The sequence below is a fragment of the Zonotrichia leucophrys genome, chromosome 1 (genome assembly GCF_028769735.1).
Source record: "Zonotrichia leucophrys gambelii isolate GWCS_2022_RI chromosome 1, RI_Zleu_2.0, whole genome shotgun sequence".
In the NCBI taxonomy this organism is placed as follows: Eukaryota; Metazoa; Chordata; class Aves; order Passeriformes; family Passerellidae; genus Zonotrichia; species Zonotrichia leucophrys.
The window spans coordinates 60,905,431-60,917,888 of record NC_088169.1 but is presented as its reverse complement, the minus strand read 5'-3'; the positions used below and the strand labels follow the sequence as shown (position 1 = coordinate 60,917,888).

Below are 12,458 nucleotides of genomic sequence, written 5' to 3'. Positions count from 1 at the left end.
TTATACTTTGGGCATAAGCCCATACACAATAGCTTACAGGGACAATAAATACTATCACCTGAAAATGTTGTTAGCTGTTACCATCTCTTGTACAGCTCCAGATACAGTGATGATAGCAGTGGAAGAGAGTAGATTAATTATTTAATATATGTTGTTTGCCCGTGGGCATTGGACAAGAAAAATGTTACAAGACTGCTATAATTTCTAGTTACACCTGGAAAATATATTGATGTATCGGGTTTGTTTTCATGCTCTTTAATTTCCTTACCTTCACTCCCACAGATTATAAAATCTTTATAGATGTTGTAGACAGTAAAACCGTAAGTATCTGTTTTTGCTGAAGGAGGATGTAGCATTGCAGCAAACATCTTCGCCAAACAGACTAATTTGACTAAATAAACATATACCCACAAAGCAATCACACAAAACAGAGGTGTTTTGTGTGAAAGGAAAGTCTTAGTTTAAATTTGTTTATTCAGATTGTCTTCCACAATAGTGATTGAGCTGATGGAGATTTCTTCTTGGAAGATGATTAGGTATTAAATATTTAACCTTTTAGGAAGAGCATGCTGAAAAGCAACTGGAAAGTGCCAATTTGGCTGTCTCACCCTGTCTACAGATTAAAGGCTCCCAAGACCTGAGAATGACACGGATCCTACTGGTGCTGTACCACCAGTGTTGGGCTCTGTTTACCAAAGGAAAGGAGCTTTTTATTTGAAGTGATAAATTTGTATTCAACTGCACCTGTAGGGCATTGGCTGAGAGCATGTCTTTCTGCAAGTTCACAGGCTGTCTTTTCTTGCTGGCCAGCCCTTCTTTTGCTCAGGGTTATTATTCATTCAATAAAAAACAAATTGTGTAACAGTCTGAGAGGAGATAATAGCTAGCCAGTTTTATCAGCAGGAGCCCGGGAACTTTCACAGCTGGAAAGCTTCTTTGCCAACAGACGTGAATGGTGAAGCCCTATAGACTAATGTGTGATGACTAGAACGGGTGCTGATACTCAGCTCAGTTCTCCCTTGATTGTAAAGATGATGTACTGTAAGCCAGTGCTGCTTGTGAACTTAGGATCTGTTTATGTTAGTGTTTTAATGCTGGTTTTGCAGAGAAAAGCAGCATTCACTTTCCCATTATCTTTGTGAACAAGCGAAAACTGCGAGTCTGCCAAAGCAGTACCCAAATATGGAGGGTTTGCCTCACTATCTGTGCCAGTCCACCTGCCTCTCTCTGTCATTCTTTAATTAACCATGGGGTTATTAGCTGCTGGAAGACCAGCTTGGCATCTACCTTGTCTCTCTCTAGCTTCCAGAGAGAGGAAAGAGTCTTCATTCTGCGCTCCACAGGGCCACCTTCTGTGAGCAAATACTCAGGTCTCCCGTGCACTTCAAGACAAGCAGCTTGTCTGGGACTGCTGGGGTTTGTTCATGGGGTAACCGGGGGCTGCCTGAGTTTGGGTATGGGAAGCTAATGATTGGTTAAATAATTCAGAAAAGACTTTGTAACATGAGCAGGGAATTCCCTTTTTCTGTATTTTTCCCAGATGCTGAGATGTGTGTCTAATCCACAGAAAGTGTTTAAGTACATGACAGGTAGTTTTTTTATTATTTTCTCCTTAGTAGTAGATGTCAGGAGTTGGTATTTTTTGTGCAGCCCTTCACATCACAGTGTTTGACCAGACTGGATCATAAGTTCCTGTGTGTCTATTGGATGAAAGGACTGTCAAATTTTGTCAAATTACCCAAAAAATAAGTAAGCAGCTTATTTTAGGCAAGCTGATACTTGGCTTCTTGTTTTTTAAACTTTTCTCATTTATGTTGCATGTAAAATTGGATGATTTCAGTGCAATGGATATTTCTGTTTCCTGTCACTAAATCTCTGTTGCTGTTACCCTTCCTTTAGCATTTCCTTTTATAGTTTAGGTGTTGACTGATTATTAGAAGATTCAAACAATTTGAAATTATAAGGCTCAGTATGATTATACTGAAGGCAATGTTTTTTTCTCTTACATTATGCAGTAAATAGTCCTGCCATCTTCAGAAACTGTCTTATTTAGGATAAGCTGTAATTTTGTTTTATTCTTTATCATATCATGTGCTCTTTAATTTGACTGTGTTAATCAGCATGAGTGGCCTTTTTTCAGGAATTTGTTAAAACCAGGCACTTTACAGACCTTCTGCTAATATTTTTCAATGTGTTTACCTTCAATATCACAGCTGTTCCACTCTTGGCTTTTTGAACATGGTGCCAAATGTGGAGTGCTTTGGCAATGTCTATTGATAGATTGTCATTAGTTGGAGAATGTGCCTGTCCTGTCGCCTGTCACTTGCATGCATCCCTAAGCAGGTGTCCTAGGGTAAACTTCCAGAGTAAAAAATAGTCACACCAGCCACAAGTGTGTAATTTCAAGATGCTGGAGTTTTCTTCAAGTACCATTCTGGTGGTAGAATAGCTGTAGGATATTCCTTTATTTTTTCATCTAGTGGGAGACAGGGTTGGTACTGAAGGTTTGTATTTATCAAAGTTAATATCGCTGTTCTCTAGGTGTCACTAGCTAGGAGCTAGACCACAACAAGTCCTCTGAGATTTGGATTTTTTTGGAACTTTTTGAATTTCTCTTTTTGAACTTTCAGGAGCCTTGCAATATGATGGTGGATCCCACATCCAATGCTTTTTGAGAGTGAAGGCATCAGCTTGTGGTATTGGGCAGTAAATAGCCTGGGGAAAAGCCTGGGTGCTATGGCTGGTGTCTCAAGGGTATCAGCATCAGCTTTGACAATAACACAAGCAATAAGATTTCTTTTCTGCCTCTTTCCTTTCTTTTCTTGCAAACGAGTGGGAGTTTTTTTGCCTAACACATCATCTGTGTCTAGGTTAGGACCAAACAATATATCCTCTGAACACTAAAATCATCCATACTGTGTAGTGATGTTCCTTACTACAGTTTGTTTAAATTATTTCAATTGCATCAATATGTCATACATTCTATCACTGTCTCTGCATGTCAAATGAGTGAACAGGACATCTTATTCAGAGATTCCCCTTCCTCCTTTTGTTTATTGCTCACTGCCTTTTTCCAAATAACAGCTTCTAAGTCTTTTGCCTTCCAGCAGTTTTTATCATTACACAACATAGTGGCTCTTTTCCTATCTGCAGACATCTGAAAGGATTTTTTTTCTTAATCCTGTGCATGCAAAGGAGGAATTTGCACTTGTTTTGCAAATCTCTTTCAGACAGTCATTCTTTATCCAATTAAAAAATATGCATCCTGAAATTGCCAAAGGCAAAGTGATTGAGTAACTGCCAGCAGAATTGTAATTTTTCTGAAATGCTTTTTATTGCAGGACAGAAAGAAGATTATGGAACTGGGGATTTCAGCCCTGTTCTTAACACCCCTTACCCACTTAGATGTTTCCCCTTCCTTGTTCTCCCTGTCCTTGCACAGTACCTGTGCTCAGGCACTATTCTCTCCCTGATTTGGGGCTCTGGCCACAGGGGCCATTTTCACCTACACCCCCCTTCCCATCTCTGCAAGGTATTGTCTGAAATTTCCAGGGCACTGTTCAGAGCAATGCCCGGTTGCTGGGTTACTGAGCAATTACCTTTTTTCCTTTTGAGGGTGGGCAGTGAGCAGAGTGACAGTCCAAAAATGTATTTTGCTCCACATGAGGGTTGTTGTGATCATTTCTTAGGAGCTCTTACTGGAGCATCCCTCCACCAACGTCAGTGTGGGAGTTCAAAATACAGCAGGATGAAATCTCAGGCTGGAACTTCTAATTTGTGCTTTTCATACACTGAACTGCCTTTTAACTGCTCTTCCCACTGGACCTAACTGCATCCTGTGAGCCAAAACAAAATTTGGCTGGCCTCCTTTCCATTGGAATTTAGTTTGAATTGCATGTTGCTGCTGTTGCAGCAAGTTCTTTAGTTTTGCTTTATTTTACTGTATTATTCTACTTGAATTTGGGATTTGTGCAGCTTAGATGATACTTCCACTTGAAATTATGTGCAATTTTGTATTGAGGGACTTGATAATTTGTGCAGTGTCCAGATTTATGGAGGAGTTTTACGTGTCAAGGATTTGGTTGGCTCTTGCACCAGATATGGTATCTGAGGCAGAAGAATGCTGGTTAAGTACAAATGTCTCCCACTTTCATTCGTCTTAGCATGTATTCACCTGGCCAGTACCTAACCCTCCTGGCAGGTCACCTCTGTGAGCTACATGCGTTCACATCGCTGCACTGTCAGTGCCACAGGACTATCATCTGCTTTGGTGCAGTGGTTTAGGTCTTCTGCCTTCTTGTGAGGACCAAGGTTGCATCAGCTGCACCCTGAGATGTCCCCCAGCCGGACTGTGACATGATGGCTCTGAAAGCTCACAAGGCCCTTTGGGTAGATGGGTACTAGGAGCACCATGTCATTTTCTTATTTAAACAGGTCTCTTGGCTAGGAGATGTTTGTTCATGAGTGAATACCTTTACATTTAAGATTGGGTCACTTCTGTACCCAACTGCTATAGATATTTAAAAAAAAAAATATCGAAATATTGGAATTGAAATAATTGATGTTTGGTTTTTCTTTTTTGGAAACCTCGAGTATTTTTTCCTTGTTTTAATGCTCTAGGCAGAGAGACTTGAAGTTAAAAAAAGACAAGAAGAAATGCAAAGAAGAGAGATGTTTCTTGAAGATCAAAAGTAGTAAGTAAAATTTGAAACCTATTACCTAAAATTCCTTATCTACTTGTCCTTTTGTTTTGTTTGTTTGGGTTTTTAATTATTATTTAATATTATCTTATTTGTTTGCATTTTTTCCCTGGTTTGGGGCTCAGGAAGGATTTGGCTTCTGTTGCTATTTTTTTCAATTTTTGACTTGAAACTTGCCATTTCAAGAAAATGGGCACAAACTGGACCACGGGCGCTTCCTACTGAACACTTTTTGTACTCTGAGAGTGGCTGAACATGAGCACAGGTTACCCAGGCAGGTTGTGGATTCTCCATCTTTGAACATATTCAAAAGTTCTGGGCAGCTGTCTCAAGGTGGCCCCATTTGAGCAGACAAAGATGACATCCAGCAACCTCAGTGATTTTATGATTCTGTGAAATAATCAAGCCTCCTCTACACCTTATTCTATCAGAAATTTTGTTCTTTACTTCTCTCTTAGCTTCCTAAAACATACACTTTGAAATGAAAATTGTGAATTATAAAATTGTTCTCTAACTGAATCAATATGCAATCATTCAATCCAAGACTAATTATCAAAACAATGTCCAAATTACATCTCCACCCATTTATTTTGTTGATTAGTAAAGAGGTTTATCCCACATGTAAATAATGAGGACTTCCTCTATTTAGCACAGTCCTACTTAAATGTGGAGATAAGTTGTAAAGACCTATTTCCCAAGAATACCTCTTTAATATCAAATTTAGATACTGCCTAGTCCTGATATAATTAATTCCACTGGCAGTGAAGTTCCTGCCTTGCCCATTCACTCCACCCCATTTATTTGTTTTTAACTGATCCAAACTGATTCTATCACATAATTAACACACAATGCTGTTTAGTCACCTTTACCCTTTTTATCTTTGGCTTCTGAAATTACTCACCTGCATTCTTAGCCTGATTGATTGCTTTTTCCTCCTCTGTGACCTTTGAAGAAGTCACTTCTGTCCCAGGCTAGTGGCTCCAGTTCCTTCATCATTTGCCCAGACTCTGTTCTCTGAGGTACAGACATTTTAGTGCTTTGTCACTGACTCCAGCTTTTCTTGTATTTTTCCTTTGGCTTTAGGCATAGCTCTTTCCCTTAATATGTTGCCAGTATTTGTCTCTAGATATTGCTGTTTGGCTTGCTGTTTGTTCTGGTGTGGATGCTTACACACACACCTTGATTCCTCAGGAGTTCTGAAGACTGCACAACTTTAGATGTCTGCCTGTTTCTGACAGACTAGACCCTTTGATTCTCTTTGAGCCTAAATCAACAGCAGACACATCAGATCTTTGCAGTGCAAGGTCCTCAGTTATGGGTCTTGCTTTTCCTCAGGGGATTGTCAGGGTTCTTGTCTTCCCATTTAATCTGATTTTTTATCTTGAGGCATATTGAGTTACAAATAATACATATTTCTTCCCTTCCTTCCCCTTCCCTGTCTGTAGCTTTTTTTGTTTAGAGTGAAATGAATTCTGCTGTTGAGTGCTCTTTTCCATTAAAAGTAAATTTGGTTTTGCAAAAGTGGGCCCAAACCCTCTGAAACATAGGAAAACAGAAAGTGGCCGCAAGTGAAAAATTCCTTCACCAAAAGGGTGGCCAAGCATCAGAACAGGCAGCCCAGGGAAGTGGTTGAGTCACCATCCCTGGTGGTATTTAAAACATGTACTCAGGGAGTGGTTGCTTAGGGAAATGGTTGAGTGGTGGACTTGGCAGTGCTGCGTTAATGGCTGCACTTGATGATTGCAGAGGTCTTGTCCAACCCAAATGTTCTGTGTGGGCAGCCAGGTAGTCCCCAGGTGGTGCAGGAGCTCTGGCTGCCTGGGCGCTTCATGGCAGCCATTCTGCCCACTGATTAAGGAAAGCCTTGTGGGCATTCAGCTGGTGTCATCTCTAATGCGACTGAAAGTGAAGATGGGCTCATCACTACAGTGCCTCAAGCTCCATTGCTTGAGTTTAACTGTCAGAACAATATTTGTGTGTACTATGTATTGAACGTGCACCAGGAGGGCCCTGTGGATCCTTCACCAAGAGGAAGTGAGCTGAAAACATACTTCCAGTGAATGCAATTTTGGTAAAGCAAAGCCCTTGCATGCTGCAGTGTTAAGAAACCTTTCCTGTCAGACCATCCAGGGAACATTCTGTTAGTCACTTCACCTGAGCTGGTACTGAGGCCCCTTTGCAACCACACTCCCCACACTCACACCATCACATCACATTCAAACCAGGTTTCCCTACCAGTTCAACCCCAGTTTTCCCACTGCAGACCCTCAGACATCCAGATACTTAAATAATTTAATCATGGTGCAATATCTAAATAATAAAATAGCAGCTTGAGCTGGTGCTTCCAAGGAGGCACCCTAAACAAAGGAACCCCTGGGCTTTTATCCCCTCACAGGCTAAACACAAGGAAGCCTAGGAGTTGTTGGTTCCTGTTGTTTTTCCCACTGTCCATTCCCCTGGCAAAGTGGCAGGTCCCCAGGCCCTGTTTTTTGCAAAGAGTTGGCAGTTCGTGGGCCTTTGCCTAGGACTCAGGTGCCAGCCTCCCAGGGCTCAGCCTCAGCTGGACACTGAGCTGGCTGTGCAGAATGTATTCCTCTGCAGACACACTGACACTACTGCCTTCCTGGGCCTAAAGGAATTCTCTGGTGGGCACGGGAAGAGGAGGGTGTACCGCTGGAGGTTGTTGAGCATGCATTGCTAAGAGATGTTGGCATTGAGGAGCCCAGCATCCAAAAGTAATCGAAAGCTGTGTGACATTTCAGATTTTGTGAAGTAACTCCATGGAAGTACTGCTGGTTATTAGTGACATGTTCACATAGAAGTGCTTGGTATTTAGAGATGTGCTTTTGCCTGCCATGCAAAAATGAGTAACTCATTACTTCCCTCCTCTAAGGCCCTTCGTCTAGAGGCAAAGAGAAGAAATATGAGGTTGTGCCCCTCTCCTCACTGTCTCTGCTAGGGTATTTTGATCTCCTCTGCTTGCTGGGAATGGAGGGAAGGAAGGTCATGTGCTGCATATAAAGCAGTGACCTCTGCAAAGTCCTGGCCTATAGAGCCATTTCAAAAGATAAGCTCCCTTGTTAGTCTGTCCTCAGTACGATCTGTAGCTGCAACATCACAATTTTCCTGAGGAGATCAATGCCTACCAGCAGTCTCATTAAGTGGGAAACCTTTTAAAATTGATCACCGCCTCCAGCTGTATCAGCCTCCAAGGGGTACAGCCCAATCAGTACCTCTCCTGCATGAAGTGCCGCTTCTATTTGATAAGGAAAGGCACTTAAGATTCTCGTGTCATTAACATGCTCTGACAATAAAGTATGATGCTGCCCAGAATTTCATTTTTCTGATTAAATGTCTGTCACCAATAAAAACAAGAACTTCCCACTAAAATCCCCTTTCAAAGGGTCTAACATGAATTGAGTGCTAAAAAGAAAGATTGTCTGTAACCTTTTGTGCTGCTTACAGAATATAGTTATTTCCCATCTCTTGAAAGCCTTAATAGCTTCTTTGTGTGCAACAGGTCCTTGAAAGTCAGCTGTATCTGTTACCACAGTTGCTTGAATATGTGTTTGTGTCTTGTGAGAATGTAGTCTAGACAGGCATGCAGACTGCCATGAAAAAGTCTGCAAGCCTCACAATTTTGGGATCAGCCCTCCTCTGACCCTGGTGGACTCAGTCTTTGTTCAGTGACTAAAACAGAAAAAACTCACAAGGTGTCTCCTGAAATAGCTATGTATTAAAAGCCTTAAGAGCACACAGGAGCAGACTTTGGGGTGGAGTTGTTGCTGCATAGCATGATTACTGTACAGAAGAGAAGCACATTAGAGATTTGTTGGTGACAGTGTTGCTGTGATTTTGTCCCTGCAGATACCAGATTTAAAAAATGGGGAGTATGTGCTGACTTTTTATCAGAAACTACTTACACGTAAAATGGACTTCTTCCTTCTGAGTCAGGGTATCCTGGATGTGTTTTGCATTATTGGCCTGATTGTGTTTCAGTCAGAGTGCATTAGAAGGTAATGGAGGCTCATGTAGTCCATACTTTGCAATTACTAATCCATGGGAGGGAACAACTAAGTGCACATCTTTCCTAAAGGACACAAGGAACAAAATTTTTCAGGACATTCCCTCTTTAGTTAGTACACAACATTTGTCATTTAAACAGTAATGAGGATGGATATGTAATGACTGGCTGTTTCAGAGGCTTGCTGTGCAGGCTGTGTGGATCTGTGTCTGAGCTGTAGGGTGTCTTACCATGCTGTTTTGGCCCAGATCTCTAGTTAGATGCTTTTATTATATTTGTATTCAACTTCCCAGAAATTGTAGTGTTGGATGGAGTCCACTGTTTTTCTAATAGCCATCTACACTGTTTTTCTAATAGCTGTCTACCTATTTATGTAATGGAAAAAATAGTCTAAAAAATAGGATTATTTTCTAATACTGCTTTGCTACATATTCATGCCTCTGTTTTTGTGAAGGTTGTATTCCTGTAAAAATTCTTGGCACAGCTGCACTTGGGTACATGTGCGCACTCAATATATTCTGCTCAGAATTTGGAACTGGGAACAGAATTTGCCAGAGTGTCTCTGAGTGCATATTCCAAACACAATGCAGGAGGTTCACCAAACCAAGCTGATATACACTGGCCTGCCAAAGCAGCTTTCTCAAAAGTCATAAAATGCAGGAGAATAAAACCTGAATCAAAACAGAATTTTTATTTATTTATCAATTTTTACAGGATAAATGCTAGTGTCCTTGCCAGTTTTCAGTCCCCTATGATGTGTGGTTCAAACAGCATGCTGGCAACAAATTTTCCCCACAGAAGTGCAAGTGTAAACCTGACCAGACTTTTAATACAGGTTGCTAAAGAGAATGAAAGAGGGCTTGCACAAAAAGCATTTGCAGCCTTGAGAATCCTTTGTTTGCTTCTTTTTGCCACAATTGTCTTCGTTTTGTTCATTTGCTCCTGATTATTTTAAGCGTTGTCAATTATTTAGCTAACAGGCAGAAAACTAGGCTTTTATAGACATCCAAAGGGGCTCTCTTGAGTGTAATAATGAAAGCAGTTTATTGAACGCCTGTGAGGTTGCCTTCTAATTGTGCGCATTAATCTGCCCATGCAAGCTGGCTGAAAATATAGAAGCAGATTGCACATGCAGATGGAGCACACAGAATGGAATGCAATAGACTTATACGAAACTGCATTTTCCTTAAAACTGGATTTATGCTTATTACTTCAGATAATAAACTAAGCTTACATCTAAAATAACATCCAGGAATACTGGATGACTTGGTGGGAGGAACGAACAGCCAAGCTGTGTTATTTCATCCAGTCAGGGAAACAAAAAAAGCAGGTGGGTTGAGAGGATAGATTAGTTTTGAGTGTGGGTAGAAAATGATGAAAATAATTTTGCTGAGAAAGTTGCTTTTTATTTTTCTTTAAACAACCTATTTTTATACTTTCTTGAAGCCTTCTACCTAAGATGAACTAGTGCCACTTTTTTGTTCTTATCCTCAAACTCAGGAACAGATGCTCAAGAGCTTGCAGACAAGAAATCCTCCTAGCCAAAGACAGCAGTGTTTGATAACTATCATTAGGTTTGTCCAAGTCATCTGTACTATGATCTTGCATTACTGCCAGTGAAGTCTGTGAATACTGTATTAAGCTTGGTATGTGGCTACTGAGAGGATTTCTGTTGGAAAACAGGTGGACTAAATATCTAGAGAATGGCCTTTCTTCATAGTAAAGCGCATTGCAGAAGAGCCATCAACATCATACATGAATTTGATGTGTTAACAACTTCATATAATTTTTTACCGTGTAACCTCCAACAAAAGGTGAGTCCCCCACCTACACACACTCCAGAAATGAACATTAGTTCACACTGGCAATTTTGGACATGGCTGATGTTTGCGTATTATTCTTACCCAAAAAGTGGACTCTGTCCTGCAGCTCAGGATAAGAATCGAGGTACAGGAGAACCATGATCCCAGTGGAGTTGAAGGCATGTTTTTTGCTGACAAACAGAAGTGTTTTTACTACCTTGTCCCTTATCATGGTCCAGCTATGGGAAGCAGGACAGTTGCTTGTAACCTTCTGAATTTATTTAAACTGAGTAAACTGGCTGTGGTACACCTCTGGAAGGAGGAGGGGATGTGAGCGGAAGCATATGTAACTGTGTACTAGCAAAAGCCATGTGTCTTTGGTGGGATTATTTTCACAAACACTATTATTGGCCCCCAGCTTCATTCCCACTTTACCAAATTATTTTCAGTAGCAAAAGTCCCAACTACACCTCCCTTTGGAGGGACTTTCTCCATCTTCCAACCAAGAAAGTGTTGGACAGCTTCTCCTATTTTAACATTTGGTTTTGTTAGACCAGTGGCCCTGGTACCAGCCAGCCTAACTTGTGGGTCACAGCAAATGCCTGACTAAGATGCACATGGCAATGCACAAGGCAGAGCTCTCACTGGGGAAGGAACAAGGGCACCAGTGAAAACACAGCCACCATGGACCTTACTGAAATGAAGGGCAGCATTTCTTCTGGGTAAGCCTTTGCATGGTTATGCAACTGCTCTTAATTTCTGCAAAAGTTGAGGAAGTTGTTATGCTTAGCCAATTAAGTATGTTGGAGTGAGAAGAAGTTGTAGATATAATTGCTGGTGCTGCAGAAAGATGTCTTGAATTAAATTTGGGGTTGAGTTTTTGTTGTTGGATTGTTTTTCTTTTCAGAGAGGGCAAGTCCTGCTATTTTTAAAAATTATCATGAAAATTCTGGGTAGATGTGTGAAACTAGCATTATATATGCAGTATGCCTGCTTCTTAGTTTTCTAGATGAGTTGGAAGAAAATGGTGAAGAGTCACAGGCAATTATTTTGGAAGCTTATGAGTCCAAGTCATTCAGCACTAAATGCTTCTTCTATGGTCTTAGTGGCTACTCAAGTTGTCTACTCTTTGCAATGGCTATGATGATTTACCTGCTTTGGAGTTCTTTATTTTGTTTTTTTTTTTTTTATTACTATTTTTGAATGTTCTTAGCATACTTGTGGATGTTCATTAGAATTGTAGTGGTGGAGATCCTGCAGCTTGAGCAAACAAGAAGTTCATGAGCTGTCTTGTTTTCTGTAGTAGTAAGAATTGGCCATTATATTTTACAAATTGTCAAGAGAAATAAATAGATTTATGATACATAAAAAAGTATTGTGCTGCCTTTTTTTCCCCAATATACTGGCATAAAAGCCAGTATATTTTTTGGTATACTGGCATTTCAATATCCATCAATTAAAGCAAAAGAATTAACTGCCACTGGTTCCATTGGGGAAAATTAATGAAGATTACAAGAACCATTTTAATTAATGCATTTTTAATGTTAGTCTGTAAAACAGACTTAAAGCTGAGAACTTTATTTGTAGGCAGAAAAAATTATTTTCTTTCTGTCTTTGTTCTGAGAGGAATACAGTCTCAAATGAAAAGCTTAGCAAGTGGTGCTGTGCGACTCCTGGATGGAGGAAAATTCTGGCGCCTGAGTCCATATTCTTATTCATGTCCCTAAGGATAATCGTTTTAAAGACTTTTGTTATCCTTGTGGATGTGACAGTAGTTAAAAGCAATAGACACACAAAATTGAAGACCTTATTCTGCAGAGGAATTTAGACCTTGGATCTTGCAACAAGATCATTGTGGGTCTTCAGATCTTTCACATTTGCATTCTGGAGTCAATTGTGGAGTTGTGTGCTTCTCAGCTGTCAGGGCTGGTG

The 12,458-nt window shown here is 40.5% G+C and overlaps 1 protein-coding gene across 1 annotated transcript in view; it reads left to right on the top strand.

Annotated features, from left to right (window-relative positions):
* Nucleotides 1–12,458, top strand: part of EPSTI1 (epithelial stromal interaction 1) — a 49,965-nt gene that overhangs the window by 18,880 nt on the left and 18,627 nt on the right. Inside the window, exon 6 of the mRNA XM_064714302.1 lies at nt 4,621–4,694. Within this exon, the coding sequence (XP_064570372.1) occupies nt 4,621–4,694 (74 nt within the window). The remainder of the gene's footprint in view (nt 1–4,620; nt 4,695–12,458) is intronic.